General features: G+C 65.1%; 2 protein-coding genes across 4 annotated transcripts in view; both read right to left on the bottom strand.

Moving 5' to 3' along the window:
* The window catches only part of AHDC1 (AT-hook DNA binding motif containing 1), a 46,554-nt gene extending 45,531 nt beyond the window's left edge, over nucleotides 1-1,023 (bottom strand). Inside the window, exons 1-2 of one of the 2 annotated variants that reach the window (XM_086480254.1) lie at nucleotides 874-1,023; nucleotides 249-369 (exon numbers count right to left, since the gene is read on the bottom strand). In XM_086480254.1, coding sequence (XP_086336380.1) covers nucleotides 249-369; nucleotides 874-1,023 — 271 coding nt within the window. Of the gene's footprint in view, nucleotides 1-248; nucleotides 385-873 lie in introns of those variants that run through there. The other variant, XM_086480256.1, reaches the window with a different exon arrangement.
* An 8,244-nt stretch (nucleotides 1,024-9,267) lies between these two features.
* Nucleotides 9,268-14,128, bottom strand: FGR (FGR proto-oncogene, Src family tyrosine kinase). Of its 2 annotated transcripts, XM_086480203.1 has the most exons (12): nucleotides 13,888-14,128; nucleotides 13,672-13,774; nucleotides 13,276-13,374; nucleotides 13,036-13,139; nucleotides 12,802-12,951; nucleotides 12,135-12,299; nucleotides 11,559-11,714; nucleotides 10,937-11,116; nucleotides 10,670-10,746; nucleotides 10,436-10,589; nucleotides 9,723-9,854; nucleotides 9,268-9,476 (listed from the first exon to the last, which is right to left on the bottom strand). In XM_086480203.1, the coding sequence occupies exons 1-12, from the start codon at nucleotides 14,126-14,128 to the stop codon at nucleotides 9,268-9,270; spliced, it is 1,770 nt and encodes a 589-aa protein (XP_086336329.1). The 2 variants fall into 2 exon arrangements, with proteins under 2 accessions (XP_086336329.1, XP_086336330.1); XM_086480204.1 differs by lacking the exon at nucleotides 11,559-11,714.
* Nucleotides 14,129-18,611: the final 4,483 nt, after the last annotated feature.

The raw sequence follows: 18,611 nt of genomic DNA, 5'->3' as shown, positions 1-18,611 counted from the left end.
TCTGCAATTTGGCACCAACTCGCCGCGCAACTTCAGCGGAGGGGACGGCGCGGGGGACACACACACACACACACACACCGCCTCCTTCCCCCCCCCCCCCTCCTCCTCCTCCCTCTCGCTCTGCCCGAAGGGGGTGTCCCGTGTGTCCTCCCCCCCCCCCCCCCAACCCCACCACCACCTCCCAGCCCCACACAAAGGCGGCGGGAGGGAGGGGGGGGGGAGGGATATAGATGTCCCCTGTTACTCACCCACCGGCTGCTGCGCTCCGAGCCCCTCGGAACCCTCCCGTTTGGGGAGGCTCCTGCCGTCCGACGGGGCTACCTCCTGACCGGCCACGGGAGTCCCGGAGCCTTCGGCACCGCTCGCCACCTTCAACGAGAGCATTTCCAGCGCCTCCTGCTCACATTCTCCCCAGGCAACTCCGCTCCTGCCAGCCCGCCCCCTCCTCCGTCCCCTGCCTGCTCTTTCCTCTCCGCTTTCCTCCTTCCCTCTCCCCCCCTCCCTTTCCCTCCACCCCTCTATTTTTTTTTTTTCCGGGTTTTTCTCTCCCCTCTACCGCTTAGCTTTTTTTTTTCCCCCCTTTTTTTTTTTTTTTTTTTTTTTCCTCCTCTCCCCCCCCCCCCCCCCCCCTTCGCCTCTCACACACACAAAAGGCAGCGGAGCGGGAGGCGGAGGGGAACCGACCTCCCCTCTGCGCCTCCGCCGCTCGCCGCCTGCGGAAAGCAAAGAAAGACACAGCGCAGCAGAGCCCTGGCTTGCCGCTGCCTCCCCCCTTCCTCCTCCTCCTCCCTCCTCCTCCTCCTCCTCCTCCTCCTCCTCCTCCTTCTCCTCCTCCTCCTCCTCCTCCTCCTCCACCTCCTCCCTCGCTCTTGCCTTCTGCCGCTCCCGGCTTTGTGGGGGCTGGGATAAAAGAAGGGGGGAGCGGAGCCGGCGGCGAGGCGCGCCCTGCCCCTTCTCTCCTTCTCCGTACGCGGCGGGGACCGCGGCTCCGGTTCGCTCCGCTGTCAGCGGCACGGCCAGCATCCGGCACCCCGGGGAGCCGTGCAGCACCGCCGGGGCATGCCGGGCCTTGTAGTCCTTCCTTTCCCCCCCCCTCCTCCTCCCTTTCCACCACCACCTTTTTTTTTTTTTTCCTCTCTCTTTTTTTTTTTTTTCTTTTTTCCCCTCCTTCCTCCCCCTCCGCCCCTCTTTCTCCTCCCCGTCGCGGCGATGCGCGCAGGGAGGGGCGCAAACGGGCGCGCCTCCGTTGCGCGCTGCTTGGGGAGGGGGATACTTTGGGGGAGGGGGATACTTTGGGGGGGGGGGGGGCAATCCCGGGGGGGTGGGCAAACCCGAGGATGCAGCTTAGGGACACTCAGCACCCCCTTTTTTTTTTTTTTTTTTTTTTTTCCTGCTTTTTTCCGCACTTTGGATTAATTTTGCGCTGTCTGGGGCCTGGGAACTGTTTGGTCACCCCCTCCGTTCTTTAGGGTAAGGTGGTGGTGTGTTCTCCCTCTGTCCCAGAGGGGATGGCAGGTGGTGACCAAGGGTGCTTTGGGACAGCGGTGGCTCCTCCAGCTCCCTGAACACCCCGTGTGGTTCCGTCGAGCATCTCCCCAACACCTTCCCTTCAAATCTCCGCCGGTATTAACGTTCCCGGGTAGATACAATATAATTAAAGCAGATAATCCCACTGATGTTTGTTATGACATTGTGTTTTTGTGAGTGACGAGTGAAGGGTTAACTCCAGGGAATTGGGAATATTGCTTGGCTGCTAATAACACGTGAGTCATCGATGAAATAACACATGGGTGCAGGGAGAGACACAGCACCTGGCTTTACAGCCGCCCTCCACCTCGCCTGCCTGGTGCAGGTTGGGGTTGGATGCGTGTTTTCTGGATCAACAGGCAGCCAGGAGCGACTCTGTCCTCAGGATACACGCTGGGCACCCCAGCTTCGCTACCGGACTGGGATGAACTGGGGTCAAGCTGAGAGTTGTCTTCCAGCGGGAAACTATTGCACCCGAAAAGCCACCAGCTCTGTCTGGGGGGCTCCGTGCACCCCAGCGGGATGGATCGGGGACCCGCTGGACTCTGCGCACCCCGGAGAAGGACGGGGACCGGTTTGCATCGTTCCTGGAAGCGATGCGGAGAGGAGGCCTGAGCTCCAGCCCGGTCAGCAGAGGAATCTGCACACGCAGACAGGATCGCTGCAATTGCTGGTGGCTGAGTGAGCAACTTTGCAGGCTTCCTCGTCCCCTCGCCCTGAATGTCAGCTTTGAATTTTCTTGCTATTTTTAGGGCACGGTTCAAAAAAACACGAGGAGGATCCCTCCCTTCTCGCCTTGCAGGGCTTTGCGCCCCATGAATATTGCAAGGCTGCGTGTTGCTGTACCTGCGTGCGCGCCGGGGGAGCGGGACGGAGGGACGGGTCAGCTGTCTTGCACGGGCAGGGAGACAAGGAGGTCGTGCAAAAAACATTACATTGCAAGCAGAATGGGTTAGAATGTAAAAGATTTATTAATTTAATCCGAAGCATTAAAAGGTCATGTATTAATCAAAGAGATGCTTAAAACTGTCAAAGTCCTTTGTCAGGTTTGAAGTGCATCTCTATAGTTATCATAAAATATATATATCAGTCTGGCATGGAGCCCTCGGCAGGGCCGGGAGCAGGGATGAGGAGCAAAGAGGCACTTTGCAGCGTGGTCCCTGCAGAGGGACACTCGCCCTTCGGCCCTGCCAGGCTCTCATGGGTGCCCAGCACCTCCACGCTGAGCTGCGTGCCTTGTAGGTCACCCTTCTCGTCCCCAGGCTTGGGTTTGTGTCCCCCCCCCCCCCTCAAGTCAGGCTTGTGCCCCACGGTCGTCCCCAGCTCGGTGGTTTGGGGTGGAGATGGGGAGAGGGAGGTGATGGATTTGGGAGCGGGGTCCTCTCCTCCTCCCCGGTGCGGAGAGCTGCCGGCGAGCACGGGTGGCTCCCGGCCGTGGCATTGGGGGCGTTGGGGCAGGGGAGCCGTGCCCATGGCACCCATGTCACAACTCCGCGGGTGCTCAGCCCCGCTGGTATCTCTTTTTACCTGGGGAGGTGGGTGGCGGAGGCGGGTCCCCAGGGCCACCCGGGTCACCCGGGTACCCTGTCCCTTCTCCCAGCCAAGTGCTGTGTCAGCAGCGTTGGCGTGGACTTACGCTACCATCTAGTGGCAGCTTTGCCGAGCCGGGGCCACCGCTGTCCCCGGCTCTCAGCCCGTGTCCCTGCATCCCGCGGGCGGCTACCCTTGGGTGTCCAACCCACCTACACCCCCCCCAGCACCCCAAACCCAGGGTGGGCGAAGGCCCCGCTCGCCATCACCCTTGCCAGGATCAAGCCAGCGGGTGACCCGCCTGGGTTTGTCCCCCGAAAGCTCGGCTTGGCTTGGCTGGGTCGTGATGGCAGTCGGCACCCCCAAAAGCCACCAGCTCTCCAGGGTGGGAACAGGGGGTTTGGAGGCAGCGGTGTGCTGGGGGGCAGGGGGGAGGGAGAGCTGGGGCGCACGGGCACAGGGGAGCGAGGGGGACAGTGAAAGGTGTTTGATGCATCTCTGGGATGCGGGACCTGCCTTGGTGGACAGCGTGGTCCCGAGACCCCAGCTGGATTTGGGGGGGATCCTCCCCCTCCAGCGTCTACGGAGGACTGGGACCAGCCAGCTTTTGCCTTGGTGAATGTAACTGCAGCAGAAGAGACCCATCCATCCCTGAATTCCAGCTCCGTGCTGCCCAGGAGCAGCAGCAAAACCATGCCAGATTTCTCTCCGATGCAACCATTTCTGAGCAGCCCTGAGCAGCACCGTGCCCTGGACGGAACGAGGCTCCCGCTGTGCCTCCTCCCCATCTGCGTGTGCCTGCCTTGTGACCCGACCGTCCCCACGCCTTGCTTTGCCCAAGAAACCTCCATCCCCCAGATCCTGCTGCTCCCCAGTTGCTGTTTATGGACGCTGCTGCGGCCGGTGCGTGGCTCTTCCCAAATGTCAGTTGTTTTTTTCACGGAAAAAAATGTCCCCTCCCAGTGACTGGTGCTGAGCTGCTGGGTGACTGCAGATAAATCCCTCTGTGCCTCAGTTTCCCCTTTGGGGACACATTCCCTGCAGGTCTGAACCAGCAGTCCCAAGCCTGGTCGAGCCTAACACCACATTTTTGGCCATTTTCCACTGTTGTCTGGCCACCACTGCTGAGGGGATGAGGCTCCATTCCATGACCCAGGCACTCTGCAAGCTCTGCCAGTCCCTGGGGAGCTCGGGCCAAAGGGGACCGACCCGGTTTCCCGGCTCGTTTTGGGTGGGGTTGGCTCCTTCCCGCTCACGAGGGAGCCCACGGTAGCAGCTCCGGGTGAAGGGACCCCCCCACACACACCCCGGGGGAGGGTGGCAGTGCCACGGCTCCCTCGTGCCAGGGTCTGCAGCGCCGGCCATCTGCAGTGGTCTCACACCTGCGCCCACCACACGCTTGGCACCGGGTGGGCACGTTCGCTCCAGAAACACCCACCCCCCCCCCCCCCCCCGGCCACCAGCTCCCGCCGCGCTCGCACGGACCGAGGCTGGCACGACGCGGGCAGAGCAGCCAGCCGGAGCGGGACCGCGTGGGCTGGGCAGGAGCGGGCAGGGTTTGCAGGCAGGAGCAAGGAAAGGCAGGTCTGGGCATGATGGGGGTGGGGGTCCTGGGGAGGATCAGGGTGGGGGACCTGACGCTGCAGCCTCACGCTGGATTCGGGCCTCGGCTGCAGGCAGGGCGAGGGCAGGGGAGGTGATGCTGAGCTGCTTTTGCCTCCTCTCCAGAAGCTGCTGCAGGCAGGGCTCAGCTCTGCGGCGCTGCCTGCGATGCTGCAGGGACCCGCTCAGCCGGGAGGGGAAGGGGCCAGTGCCCCCCCAGGTCTGGATGCTGAGCTTTGCCCCTCTCCCCAGCACCCACAGCCGTGTTCCCTTCAAGAATCCAACCCAAGCTCCGGAGCAAAAATTAGCCCTGCAGCACCTTTTGGGGTGGGGGTCGCAGCCTCTTTCCCCGTCACTCCTGGCTGGAGGCACCCCAGGGTCAACCCTGCCCTGGGCTGCTGGGAGCTGTGGGGGCTCTGCAGAGGGTGACCCCGGGAGCGGGCGGGTAGCTGTGCCCCCCAGCAGCCATCCCTCCTTCCCCGGTCGATGCAGCCCAGCATTAACATAAAATCGATGCCCCCTCCCCTGCCCAGCCTGCGGTCACCCCAGGGTGAAACCCTTTAACCCCTTCGCCCCTGCCTCGGGGCACCCACGGGGGAAGAGGAGGGAGGGAAGGACAGAAAGACAGAGGCCACGATGGGGGTCGCTCCCTTCAGCCCCTTCGCACAGGTCCCTGCAACCTTGGACCCCGCTCTCTGTCCCCAAGAGCTTTCACATCCATGACACCAAAGGGGAAAATTGGGGACAGGCTACGGTGACACGACCACGGTCCCGCAGGGATGGCTGCGGCAACAACTGCATTTAAAAGCACGTGGCCAAATCCATGCGGGTCCCCGGGGCACGGCACGGCCAGCACAAACCCTCTGGCTCGGCCCTGACCCACTCCTGTCACCGGCGTTGGGGACCGGGGTCCTGAGCTGGGGACATGGGGTGGGGGGGTGGGGTGTGTGTGGCATCGTTTCCAGTTAGGAGGGCAGGATCTGGCCCGGGCTGTGGGGAGGTGAAAGCAGGGCCCCCGCATCGCCAGCCTGCCCCTCCACACCAGGCCAGGCCCCCAGGATTTACATTTTTATTCCTTTTTAAGTGAATTTTGCACTGGTGGGAACTGCCAGGTCAGGGATCGAGATGGGGCTGGCAGATCAAGTCCGGCAGCACCCGTCAGACCATCCCACCCCGGATGGAGGGGCTGCCTGTGGGCGCAGCGAAGGCGATGGTGAGCCTTCCTCCCCAACTGCTCCCTCCTCCCACCCACCTCCGCTTTCCAGCCCAGGTGCCCACCACGGCGGTGCAGCCGCATCCATCTCCTCCCCGGGGCCAGCATGCTGCCTGCCCCACTCCCAGCCGCAAGATTGGGGTCCCCATGGGCCCCCCCGAACCAGCTCTGCTCTGTGAAACCTCCGTGGAAGCCCTCCAGGATGGACCCTGCCCAGCATCGGTGCCAGGGGGGACAAGGGGGACAGGGACCACCCCAACACACCTTCGTTTCACCGAGCAGTGCTGCGCCCAGCTTGGAGAGCAGGGGTTGTACTGGGGTGCTCCCCCCTCCTCCCCCAAACTGGAGGGCTCTGCCCCCCGCACGGGGCTGGAGAGGGACAGCACTCCTGTCCCTGTGGGCCTGGGGACGAGGGACACACTGCGTGGGCGAGACGTGTGCCCCCCACACGAAGGGGGAGTGGTTTTGGGGTGCCGGGTGCGCGCACTGAATATTAGGGGGTGCCTGCGTGTGCCCAGGCGTGCAGGGAGCTGCGGGCGACGAGTGCACGCGTGGGCACACGCAGGACGGGCAGCGTGCGTGTGCACTGAGCACACGCGTGTGCAAGGGGGCGATACGAAGCGGGGGGGCAGGGGGGCAGCCGGGTGGACAGAGCAGGCAGCCCTGGGCCGGGGGGGTGCCACAGCCCCAAGCCCTAAAACCACCGGAGGCGGGTGACGGAGCCACCGCCATGCCCGTGGGGTGCCCCACGTCCCCCCGCGTCCCCCCCACGCCTGCGTGCCCGTGGGTGCCCAGCTCCAGGCATGGGGTGGCCGGAGCCGGTGGCTGCAATCTGGCACCGGGGCTCTGCCCGTTTCGGTCCGGTGCCAAGCGGCTCTTCGCCTCGGCTGGCGGTGCCACGCAATCTGCTCTCCTCCCCTGGCTCCCCCCCACCCCCCCCCCAGTGCCGGGCATTGTGCCACGCTGCCCAGCCAAGCCTGGCCAAGCCTGGCCCTTCCCAGAGGGATTTTTTTCCCTGGGATAGGGAAAAAGGGGGGGGTGGGGGGGGTGGCCGCATCCAGCCCTGCTCTGCTGCACGTCCCTGTTCCTTGGGATGTGTCTCTCTTCCCTGGGATTTGTCCCTCTTCCCTGGGATTTGTCTCTCTTCCCTGGGATGTGTCTCTCTTCCCTGGGATTTGTCCCTCTTCCCCGAGATGTGTCCCTCTTCCCCGAGATGTGTCCCTCTTCCCTGGGATGTGTCCCTCTTCCCTGGGATTTGTCCCTCTTCCCTGGGATCTGCAGCCCTTGTAGGTGCTGGGGTGAAGCAGGAGCTGGGGAGGTGGCCAGGGACGGTGGCATGTCCCCCAAGCCCCCTGGCATGTCCCCAAACCCGCTGCCATTGGCCCCGTGCCCCCCCTCCCCACCTGCCCGAGGCCTCCTCCTCCTCCAGCCGGAGCCCCCCCCGCCCCCCCCCCTCCTGGATGGGGCCAGGGCCAGTCCCCCCTTCCCACCAGTGCTGGGGAATTCATTAGCTGGCCACAGCTGGGCCCTGCTGGGGAGGCCAAGCTGCAAGGAAAATTAACCTCTTCCTCCCCAGCCTCCAAGAACAAGACACCCCCCCCCCCCCGCTACCTCTGCTCTTACACAGAGGAGGGGGCCAGCAGCCCCCCTCCCCCGGCCAGACACTGCCCATGGACACCCCACCCCCCCCCCCCAATTAAACCCAGGCTGCTACCTCATTAACACACACGCTTGGGAGCTGGCAGGAGGGGACTGTCCCCTCCGTGGGGATGCTGGCTGCTGGGGGGGGGGGGGCTGTGGGGTGCTGCATGGGGGCAGCTTTGCAACCCCAAATTTCGCTTTTCCAGGCTTTTATTTACAAGGGGAGCTGGTGCTACAGCCCCAAATGGCCCGGGGGGTGTGTGTGTGTGTTAAGGGGGGGTAGGGGGGGGTCTTTCTCTGCTCTCCTCCATGGAAGTGGCCCTCCCCCCCGCCCCCCCCAGCCTCCCTGGGGCTGGAGGGGGTGAGGATACAGCCCTCAGGCCTGGCTTGGCTCAAAGTGGGAGCCCCCCTGGGTGGGGATGGGTGCTCCCCCCCAGTCTTACAATCCAGGGTTGTCCCCCCAGCTCTAGTCAACCCACCCAACCCACCCTACCCCCCTGCCCAGTGTTTGTCCCCAACTGGGGCAGCCCCTCTCACTCAGAGGGGGGGCAGAAGGACCCAGGCTCCCCCCCTCCCCGCCCCGCAGCTTGTTAGAAAGGTTTTATTTCTCTCTATTTACAGACTGGATTTAAAAAAAACCCAAAAAACAACAAATCCCTCCCCTCCCATGCCCTCACCCCCCGCCCTAGATGGCACTGCCCACCCACAGCCCTGCCCCATGGGTGCAGGGGGGGCTCCTGCCCATGGGGAGCAGGGCTGGGGCGAAGCCTGAGACTACAAGCACCCAGAAAAGGGGGTGCCAGGGGGGGCAGCCGGCCCCCAGGAGCCAGCCGGTAGGGTGGCATATCCCCCCCCCCTCCAGGGCCATCACATTCACATTGCACCCCGAGTCCCCCCACCAGCCCCCGTTAATGCTTGCTGTAAGCAAGGACACCCCCCCCACCCCGAGAGCCATGGGGGTGACCCCATCCCGTACCCCTCTTCTGCCCCACATGGGGCAGTGGGAAACAGCCCCTGGGGCAGAGCTGCTGCCCCTCTCCCCCAGCTTGGACCCCTGGTCCCCCCCCCCCAGGACCCCTTGTTCCCCCCCCCCCCCCAAGTGCAAGCAGAGGTTTATGGCTTTCAGGATTTGGCTCTGCTGTAAGGAAAGGAGATTAAAAGGGGGGTGGGAGACGAGGGGATCCCCCCCCAAATACAGGGATACCTGGGGGTGAGACGGCTGCTGAGGTGAGGGGTATAAAATCTTATAAATTAAAGACAATATAAAAAGGGGGGGGAGGGTGTTTGAGGTGACCATCCCCAGGTGAGGACCAGGATTTGGGGGGTTGAACCCCCCGCCAGGTGCACAGAGCTGAGGTGGGGGAGAGGAGATGGGGGTTGGCTTGGGGAGACCCCCCCACCACCACCCTGAGGCTGCTGCGGGGCTCGGGGTGTCTGGGGGGGCACAGTGCAGTACCCCGCCTTCCTCCCCCCAGCCAAAGCACTTCTCCGGTTCAAAGCTGGGAGTGAAGGCAATGAGGAGAGGGGGGGAAAGGGGGGCTGGGTTGGGGGGCCACAGCTTTGCCCCCTCTCTGAGTCCAAAATCCTTGTGCAAAGCCCCCTGTCCTCCCTGGAGCATCCCGAGCACCCCCCGACAGGTATTTAGGGGGTGGCATAGGCACAGGCAAAAGGAGAAACACACCCCCCCCCCTGCAAAAAGGGGGAGATTTGCCCAAAAGCCACCCCGGAGCCTGGCTGAGGGGGTGCCATCTGGGTCACTGGTTGTCCCCCGGCTGGTACTGGGGCTCGGTGGCGGTGAAGTAGTCCTCGAGGAAGGACTGGAGGTACTCGAAGGTGGGACGCTCCTCGGGCTCCCGCTTCCAGCACTGCACCATCACCTCGTGCAGGGACGGGGGACAGTTGCCCGGGCACTGCATGCGGTAGCCTCGCTCCACCCGCTCCAGCACCTCCCGGTTGTTCATCCCTGCGTGACAAGGACCCGCCCCCGCTCAGCCACCAGTACCCCCACGGGACAAACCAGTGGGGAAAGTGAGGCACGACACGGGACGCAGCAGCATTGCCTTGTGGTTAGCTTAGCGCTGGGCTCTCTGCTGGGGAAACTGAGGCACAGCGCAAACCTTGCTGGTGGCAGGGCTGGGGAGGGTCCGCCCCTGCCCCGTTTGCCGCCCAGCTCACCCCAAGGGCGCCCGCTGCTCTGGTGGGGTCGTACCTGGGTAGGGCACCCGGCCTTTGGTCACCAGCTCGGTCAGGAGGACGCCGAAGGACCAGACGTCCGACTTGATGGTGAACTTCCCAAAAAGCGCGGCCTCCGGGGCCGTCCACTTGATGGGGAACTTGGCACCTGCAAGGGGAGGCAGGTGAGTTGTGGCCTGGGCACCCCGCTGCACCCACCCCTGGGGCACCCCACCCCTGGGACACCCAGTATTGGGGACACCCTGCACTAGGGGCATCTCGCACCCGAGGCACCCTGCACCTGGAGCACCCTGTACCGAGGGCGTCCTGCGCCCATGGCACCCTGCACGGCGACACCATGCACCGGGGACACCTGCATCCGAGTCATGCACGTGATGCACCCAGCTCTAGGGGGATGCACCCAGCTCTAGGGGTACCCAGCACCCAGGGCAACCTGCACTGGGGGCACCCCACACCTGGAGTACCCATCAACTGGGGTACCACCCATCAACTGGGGTACCACCCATCACTCGGGGTACCTATCACCCAGGCTACCCATCCCCTGGGGTTCCCATCCCCTGGAGTACCCATCCCCTGGAGTACCCATCCCCGGGGGTACCCATCACCCAGGACACCCACCACCCAGGGCACCCGGCATTGGGGGTGACCATCCCCGGGCCCAGGGTGGGAGGCAGGAGGGAGGGGACGGGGCAGCGGTCCCCACAGCAGCGGGGCACCAAGCCGGCTCACCCTGGCGCGCCGTGTACTCGTTGTCCTCGATGAGGCGAGCGAGGCCGAAGTCAGCGATCTTGCACACCAGGTTGTCGCCCACCAGGATGTTGGCAGCCCGGAGGTCCCGGTGGATGTAGTTCATCCGCTCGATGTAGGCCATGCCCGCCGCGATCTGGGTGGGGGGAAGCAGTGAGAACCCCCTGGATGTACCTCCTAGGGGGCTCCCTCACCCCGTGCCAGCCTCCCCGGTACCTGGGCAGCCATGTCCACCAGCTGGGGTAGCTTCAAGTAGCGGCCGTCCCCGTCCTTTAGGAAATCCAACAAGCTGCCTGCAGGCAGAGGGGGCGAGTCAAAGCGCCCGAGAACCAGCCGTGCCCACCCAAGGGTGCCCTCTCCTGCGAGCTCCCAGCCCTGCCCACCCCGGCCATGCCCAGGCAGGGGGGAGGTTTGCAGAAAAGCTGGGGGGGAAGAAAAGCTGAAGGTGGGGAGGGGGTCTGTTGGGTAGTGGCACCCGCTCACCCTGGCTCATGAACTCGGTGACGATGTAGATGGGCTCCTCGGACACCACGGCGTAGAGCTGCACCAGCTTGTCGTGCCGCAGCCGCTTCATGATCTGAGCCTCCTCCAGGAAGGCCTCGGGTGACATAGTGCCCGGCTTCAGCGTCTTCACCGCCACCTTCGTGGTGCCGTTCCACGTGCCTGGGCCCCGGGGGACATGGGGTCACGGCAAGCCCAAGGGACAGGCAGCCCCTGGGCAGGGCTGGGATGGATGGAGCGGTGCGTGGATGGAGGGGTGCGTGGATGGAGGGGTGCATGCTTGCACGGATGGATGGAGGGAGGGATGCATGGAGCAAGGACATCAGGGCAGGGCAAGGAAGGGACGTGATACCACCATACTCCACCCAGGAACAAGGAGTCCCCCTCACCCCATGGCATGGGGACAAGGCACCCGTGAGCTCTTCTAATCCCGACCTTACCCCACTCCCCAGTCCTCCATGGGGAAGCCTGTGCCAAGCTGCCATCTCCCCCACAGCGGCGGGTACCTCCTGGCACCCCGCGATGCTGCTTGCCAGGGCAGGACGGGACCGCTCCTGCCCCCCCACGCCCACCCCCCTGCCCTGGCCAGCTGGGCCAGCCTTACCCATCCACACGTCTCCGAAACATCCCATGCCGAGTTTCTTGTCGAGGCTGATGGATTCCCGCACTATCTCCCAGGCATCCTTAGCTAATCCCAAGGTCTGGGGCTTCATAGCAGGGCACGCCCGGGTTAGCAGATGGCACAACCCGTCGTTATTCTCTGCAGGGGGGGGGGTGGGGGGGTGCAGGGAGGGGAGGAGGGAGGGAGGGGGTGCGATGGGATGAATGCAGCATGCATGCCGAGCGGGGGGAGCGCGGGGCGCCGGAGGAAGAGGATGACAAAGAGGGAACCCCCCCGGCCTGGTCTCGTCTCCTGCTTATGGTCCCATCTGAAACTGGGGCGGGGGCTGCTCGCCCATGCAGGGACATCGTTGGGGGCATCCTGGGGTACCCGTTGTGACCCCAGAGCAGGACATGGGACATTTCCCCATGCTGGCAAATTGGGGTGGCGCAGCCTGTCCCAGCAGGCAGGACCCCTTCCCTGGGGGGGGGGGGGGTGTGTGTGGGTGTGCCAGGCCTGGGGGTACCCCTGTCACCCCCCATCCTCGCTGTTCGCCCCGGCTTGCCCGCCGGGCCGTACCCATCCACACTTCCCCGAACTGCCCGTTGCCCAATTTCTTGAGGAGCTGGAGGGACTCGCGGGGGATCTCCCACACGTCTTTGGTTTTGACCGAGAGGTCGGCCAGCTTGGGCGTTCCCTTGTGGCACGGCAGGGCCAGGCGACAGCACAGCCCGGCCGCCCGCTCTGCGGCACCGGGGTGGCACGGGGCGGGGGGGGGACAAGCATCAGCCTGGGCACAGACACCCCCCCCCCCCGCCATCAGCCCTTTGCCCCTACTCGCTACCCCAGGCATCGCCCACGCTCCTGCATGGTCCAGTCCCCCCCCCGCTAACAGGCACACATATAAATGGGGTGCACCCCGCCCTCCGCCACCCCCAGGGACAGCCCTGCACCCCCTCAGGGTGGGCCAGAGCCCCAATCCCCCCTGAGTGGCTGATTCCCACCCAGACCCAGGGGCAATTTACCTTCTCTGGAGAGACCGGGTGCTCCCTGCGCCGGGGATACGGAAGAGGGGGGACCCTCAGGGGGTCTCCTCATGCCACCACCAGAACAGCCCCCTCCTTCTCCAGTTAAACCCAGTTAGCCCAGCTGGCTCTCTCCACTCAAAGGGTCTCCTGGGCTTGCCCTACCCCTCCCCATCCTCCCTCCACACCACCCCTCTGTGCCCCCCCCCATCCCACCCTACCTATATAGTGCTGGACCAGCTGCTGGACGGTGTCAAACTGGGCGCGGGTGGTGATGTAGTAGCCCCCGTTGTCCAGTTTCCGAATCTTATAATGCTTCACGTGGTCTCCCTTGGCCTCATCCCAGTCCCGGATGGAGAGGGAGTAGGCACCTACGTTGGGGGGGCAGGTCCGGGTGGGTCAGGGAAGGACGTGGGGTGCAGCCCCCCCCGCTGTCCCCGTCCCTGTCCCCGTACCTTTCGTGGTCTCGCTCTCCCGGATGAGGAAGGTGCCCCTGCAGTTGCTGTGGCACAGGAGCTGCCGCTCCGCATCCTTGCGCCCGATCTTCCCAAAGTACCACCTGCGGCGGGGCCGGGCTCAGCGCCGGGAGGGCACCGCCGAGGGGCTTGGCAGAGGTGCCAGGACACCTGAGCCCAAGGCTGGTGGGGTTGGGGGTCTGCCTCCATCCTTGTCCCCCCCCCCCTCCCTGTACTCACTCTTCTGCCTGGATAGAGTCCACAGGGGCCACGTAGTTGCTGGGGATGTAGCCCGTGGTGCCCGAACTCAGCGACCTGGCCTCCCACCAGTCACCCTCCCTGGGGAAAGAGAAACAGAGTGAGGAAGGACAGACAGACAGACCTGACTGCCCCGCACCTCCCCTCCCCGCACCTCCCCAAAGCCCGCTCTCCCCCGCCGCGGAGGGCACCCGTCCCTGCTGAGGCTGCCCAACTCATGACACGTGTGGCCCTGGCTCTCTTACAGGTACCCAGCAACGGAGCCGAGGCAAAGCTTAAGTCCCCAGCCTGGGTCCTGTGGGAGGTACCCGTGGCACAGGGTGGCGTGGGGGCACCCATGGGGTGCCAGGGCGTCCGGGGGTGGGGGGTGTGTCTCACGTGTTGTTGATGATGTGGAATTTCTCCCCTTTCTGGAAGGTGAGGTCATCCTCCGTCCTGGCCTCGTAGTCGTACAGGGCGATGAAGAGTGTCACACCCCCGCCTGCGGCACATGGAGGGGACCACGGTGAGCCCCTGGGTTCCCCCAAAACCTGTAAGGGTGCAGCCGGATCTTCCCCCCCCCCCCCGGCCCCAGCACCCAGCTCCCCCGCTGACCTGTGATGCCCCCGCTCCGTGTTTGCAGCGTGTTGGAGGTGAAGACCCCCGGCCCCGTGAAGCAGGGGGCCGAGGACACCGGTGGGCCGTGGAAGTTGTTGAAGTCGGGGATGCGGGTGAAGATGGTGCCCGGCTGCGTGGGGTCGGGGTTGTACTGGGAGGTGGGGGGCGAGGGGGGGGCCACCTCACCCCCGACCTGCCCTTTGCCGGACCCCTTCTCTTTGCAGTGCACACAGCCCATCCTGGGCACGGCCTGCGGGCAAAGGGACCGTGAGCCCCGCGCCACGGGGCACACGCGTGCGCACACGTGGTTCCAGTCGGAGGCACCGGGGTGCACGCGTGAGCCCCTGCCCACCACCCCGCCGGCCCCAGGAGGAGCGGGGTCCTGCCACCCCTCCCAGCACAGCCAGCTGGGTTCCTGGGCTGTGACATGGGGACGGCAGGGTCCCAGCGGGCACCGCCGCTGGCAGGGACCAGGCTGTGAGGAGGAGTGTGCTGCCCAGGGGGACCCCGCATCCCCCCCCTGGCACCCAGGGGTGCTCCCATCCACGGCGACTCCACTCACTGCGACGGCTCCTCGGGTCACTTCAGCTGCTCCATGTCACCTCGGGGAGGGGAAGAGGCACCTGTGGGCACCGGGGAGGGCGTCAGGCAGAGGGCAACACCCCTGCATGGGCTGTGACACTCCTGCATCAGCTAAAACACCCCTGCATGAGTTAAAACACCCCTGCGCAGGCTGCAGTACCCCTGCATGGGCTGCAACACCCCTGCATGGGCTGTGATACCCCTGCATGAGCTAAAACACCCCTGCATGAGCTAGAACACCCCTGCACAGGCTGCAACACCCCTGCATGAGTTAAAACACCCCTGCGCAGGCTGCAACACCCCTGCATGAGCTGAAACAATCCTGCATGGACTGCAAGACCCCTGCACAGGCTGAAACACTCCTGCATGAGCTAAAATACCCCTGCACAGGCTGCGGTACCCCTGCACGGGCTGCAACACCCCTGCATGAGCTAAAACACCCCTGCATGAGCTGAAACACCCCTGCATGAGCTGCAACACCCCTGCATGAGCTAAAACACCCCTGCATGAGCTGAAACACCCCTGCACAGGCTGAAACACCCCTGCGTGGGCTGAAACACCCCTGCATGAGTTAAAACACCCCTGCATGAGCTAGAACACCCCTGCACAGGCTGCAACACCCCTGCATGTGCTAAAACACCCCTGTACGGGCTGAAACACCCCTGCACAGGCTGTGGTACCCCTGCACGGGCTGCAATGCCCCTGCATGGGCTGTAATACCCCTGCACGGGTTGAAACACCCCTGCATGAGCTAAATGAACCCTGCACGGGCTGCAATACTCCTGCACGGGCTGAAACACCCCTGCACAGGCTGCAACACCCCTGCAGGGTCTGAAACCACATCCTTGCGAGGGTTCTCCTTCTGCCGTGTCCTCCAGAAACCGATCCCCTCCCTCCAAGGGTGGGACCCCCCGGCTGCCCCAAGGCTGGAGGGAGCCCGGCTGGGTGGCAAGGAGCCCTCGAAGCGTCCCCGTCCCCATCCCCTCCGCTCGGCAGGGGAACTGGTGTCTCGGGGGAGGAAGGGCCCTGCTCGCCTGGCTGCGGTCAGGGCCAGGCTCTTCCGGCTGCGGCCGCGCTCGGCAGCGAAGGTGTCGCGGAGGAGGAGGAGGAAATCGGACCTCTCCCACCATGGCTGCAAGGAGATGTTTCTGTCCCCATCCCTGTCACCTCATCTGGGTGCTGGCCACCTACCCGCACCAGTCTGGCCAGTTTGGACTGGGCTGTGCTTTCCGGTGAAGCCCCAGCTCCAGCCTGCTGGCAGAGGGAAGGTGCCGTGAAGCCATGCTCGGCCCGGCAGCCGCGTCCTGCCCTCTGCGCTCCGGAGAGCAGGAGGAGACGGAGGTTTTGGGGCGGATGAGCCGTTTCAGGCGGGTTTCCCCCGTCACGGTCTTTGATTCACTTTCCTCTTTCTCAGCGAAGAGGGGGTGGGGGGTGTGGGTGGAAAGAGCCCGGCTCTCCCCCTTCCACCTTCGCTTTCGACACCAGCAGTGTGGCAAGGCCACGGCCGTTGCAGACGGGGCAGCGTTGCCAAATCCGAGAGGGCTCGGCCGGCTGGGGGTTTTATTTTTGCTGACGCTAAGTGGCTATTTCAGCTGACGAACACCCCTAGCTCTTGCAAACCCCGTCCCCTCTGGGGCAGGAATCACCCATCCCGTTACTGGCATCGCGCTCAGAAATTTCCCATTTTGCCGAATTTCTGTGCTGAGCGCGGGGGCGTGTGCCGGCAGGGATCGGGCAGGCAAGGAGCATCTTCTAGGCAAGCACGAGCCCGAGATATTGCAGCACCGTGGGGTTTAGCTGCTGCTCCCATGTTTGCCCTTCGCTGGGCATCCACCTAACCCCCGAGGTGGTCCCTGCTGCCTCCCAACCGGGCAGGGTGGCATGAAAACTGTCCCCTTGCGGTATCCTTGGGGAGGGGACGCAGCCGGCCCCGTGTCCGATGGCTGCGTGCTGGCGTCTGGCCCCGGCTCTCCCGAAAAGGAGCTGCTTGGAGCCTGGGAGCAGATGGCAACCGAGCCCTTCCCGCATCGGCCTCGCCGGCACCGGTCCTGGCCAAGCTGCCAGCTCCCGCCCCGCGCTGAGACCCGGCCAACTCATCACCCCTGCCGCTGCCCCCCGCCCCACCGGGCATGGCTGGGTGCGAGGCAGCCGTATCCCTGGTCACCCGTCCATCTGCTCCCCGGCCCCACCACGCCATGGGGCAGTTCAGCCCCATCCCCAGCTCCGAGCTGGAGCACGACGTCCCGGTGTCACCCTGCGTGTCACCCCCCAGTGCTGAGGCACCCCGTGGGGATCCCCCCCAAACCCCCTGCCTCCATTGCCCTCTGGGGGATAACGGCGCTGGAGGGGTCAGGCTCCCAGGGGGATGCAGCTGCACGGAGAGATACGGGGGCTGCGGGAAATGTCACGTGCCCAGCGCGGTGGGGACAAGCCAGGGTGGCATTTGCCAGGCTGAGGGTGGGTCCCTGGCACCCAGGCATGCCACGGCTCCCTGGGGAGCATGCAGGTGGCAGAGGGGCAGCTGGCAGAGGAATCCAGCTGGCACCTACGCAGCGGGAGGAGGAAGCAGCGGGAGCACGGCATGGGGGAGGAAGGGGAGGAAGAGCATGGAGCTGCGGCCGCCACCAAGGGGAACCTCAGGGCTGGCAGGATCCCAGGCCTTGGGGACGGTGGCAGCTGGGGTGGCTGGGTAGGGACCACAGAGGGGCTGAGCAGTGGCTGCAGCCCCTTGGGTATTCTGTGCCCCCCACCCCACCCCGGCCCTGTGCCTTGTCCCACCCCCCTCGCCCTGCACCCCCCTGTCTTTTGTGGGTGGCCCTGCACCCCGGTGGCTCTCGCTGCCCTGCCGCAGCCTCCCCGGGGGAAGAGGAACCGAGACTGCTGCACAGCCCGGAGCCCTCTTGGGCTCCTCCATCACCCTGTGACTCTGGACCTCCCTGGTCCCAGAGGGGGAAACTGAGGCACAAAGCACCTGCAGCACAGGAGGGGAAGGTGCCTCCTTTTGGGTGGCTCGTTAGGACACAAGACCCCAAGCTGTGTCCCCATCCGGTGCCCAGGACCCCCCACAGACCACGGGAGGGGATGAGAGGACACATCCTGCCTCTCCGTCGCCTGCTCCTCAGCCCAGCACGGTGGCAGGCGGTGGCATGTCCCCGCTCCTTCCCCGCTGCCCCCAGCCCCAAGTCCAGCCCTGCGACTCAGAGCCAGGGCCCTGGGGTAGAGCCATGCTCCTGCTCCAGTCCCCCCAGTTCACCCAGTGCCTGGCAAGTCCCCTGAAGAGCCAGCAGCCTCTGACCCAGCTTGGCCCCAGTGGGCACAGGTTCCCTGAAGACAGGGGGTGCGAGGAGGGACAGGGAGGGTCCTGCTGCGGCCGGAGAGATCGACACCACGAGCATTCAGCTCCAGACCACTGCGAGACGCGGGGACACCAGCAGAGGCGGTGGGACAGGATGGGATGTCGGCTGGGAACGTGCAGATGGGGTGACAGCCGCAAGAGGGTCCCCGCGACGGGGCATCCCACCCTGGTTGGGGCACGCAGGGGGCTGGAAGCACCGGCTGTGCCCGTTGGCAACACGGTGGTGGCACAGTGCTGCTCCCCGGCACTCTCCAGCGGCGATGCCTGCAGGGACACCCCCTTCCCCTGCCCCAGTTCAAAGGGGGCTACTGCCCCCCCCCCCCCCAAACTAGCTGTGCTCCAGGTGGGCATGGCCAGCGCATCGTCCCTGTGCCAGCCCCAGGAGGTGGCAGGGTGCTGCCCCCTCCCCCCCCCCCCCCCCCCCCCGCCCCAATACCCCAGGGGTAGAAGAGGAAGGACTTGCCACCCCCGCAAAAAGCCATCTGCCCCCACAAGCCCACCCACCAGGGGTGTCCCCTCACCCTGGGAGGGGATGCTCACGGTGGAGGCAGCACAGCTCCCCCCCAATACACACACCCCCCACCCCCCCCAGCCTTCCAGCCCCATCGCTGGCTGGGAAAGCAGGATTTCCGCTGGAAGAAGAGCAATTCCCGGAACCGAGGGGCTGCAGGGGTGGAGGGAGGGAGCCGGCCAGGGCTCCAAATACAATGTCCCGGGAGGAGCAGGGTGGGGAGGGAATTGTGCAGGGCAGGAAGCGGCAAGTTCCTGTCCCTCCTTGGGACAC

Source organism: Leptosomus discolor, chromosome Z (assembly GCF_034619465.1).
Source record: "Leptosomus discolor isolate bLepDis1 chromosome Z, bLepDis1.hap2, whole genome shotgun sequence".
In the NCBI taxonomy this organism is placed as follows: domain Eukaryota; kingdom Metazoa; phylum Chordata; class Aves; order Leptosomiformes; family Leptosomidae; genus Leptosomus; species Leptosomus discolor.
This window is presented reverse-complemented; position numbering and strand designations above follow the sequence as displayed.

What these genes read in the sequence shown, in the direction of transcription:
- FGR (XM_086480203.1), bottom strand. Translation starts at nt 14,128, where the DNA reads ATGGGCTGTGTGCACTGCAAAGAGAAGGGGTCCGGCAAAGGGCAGGTC. An exon ending in GTTCGGGGAAGTGTGGATGG is followed by an intron (nt 11,715 to 12,134) that starts GTACGGCCCGGC and finishes CCCCCCCTGCAG; the next exon opens with AGAATAACGACGGGTTGTGC. An exon ending in CGAGTACACGGCGCGCCAGG is followed by an intron (nt 9,855 to 10,435) that starts GTGAGCCGGCTT and finishes CTCCCCTTGCAG; the next exon opens with GTGCCAAGTTCCCCATCAAG.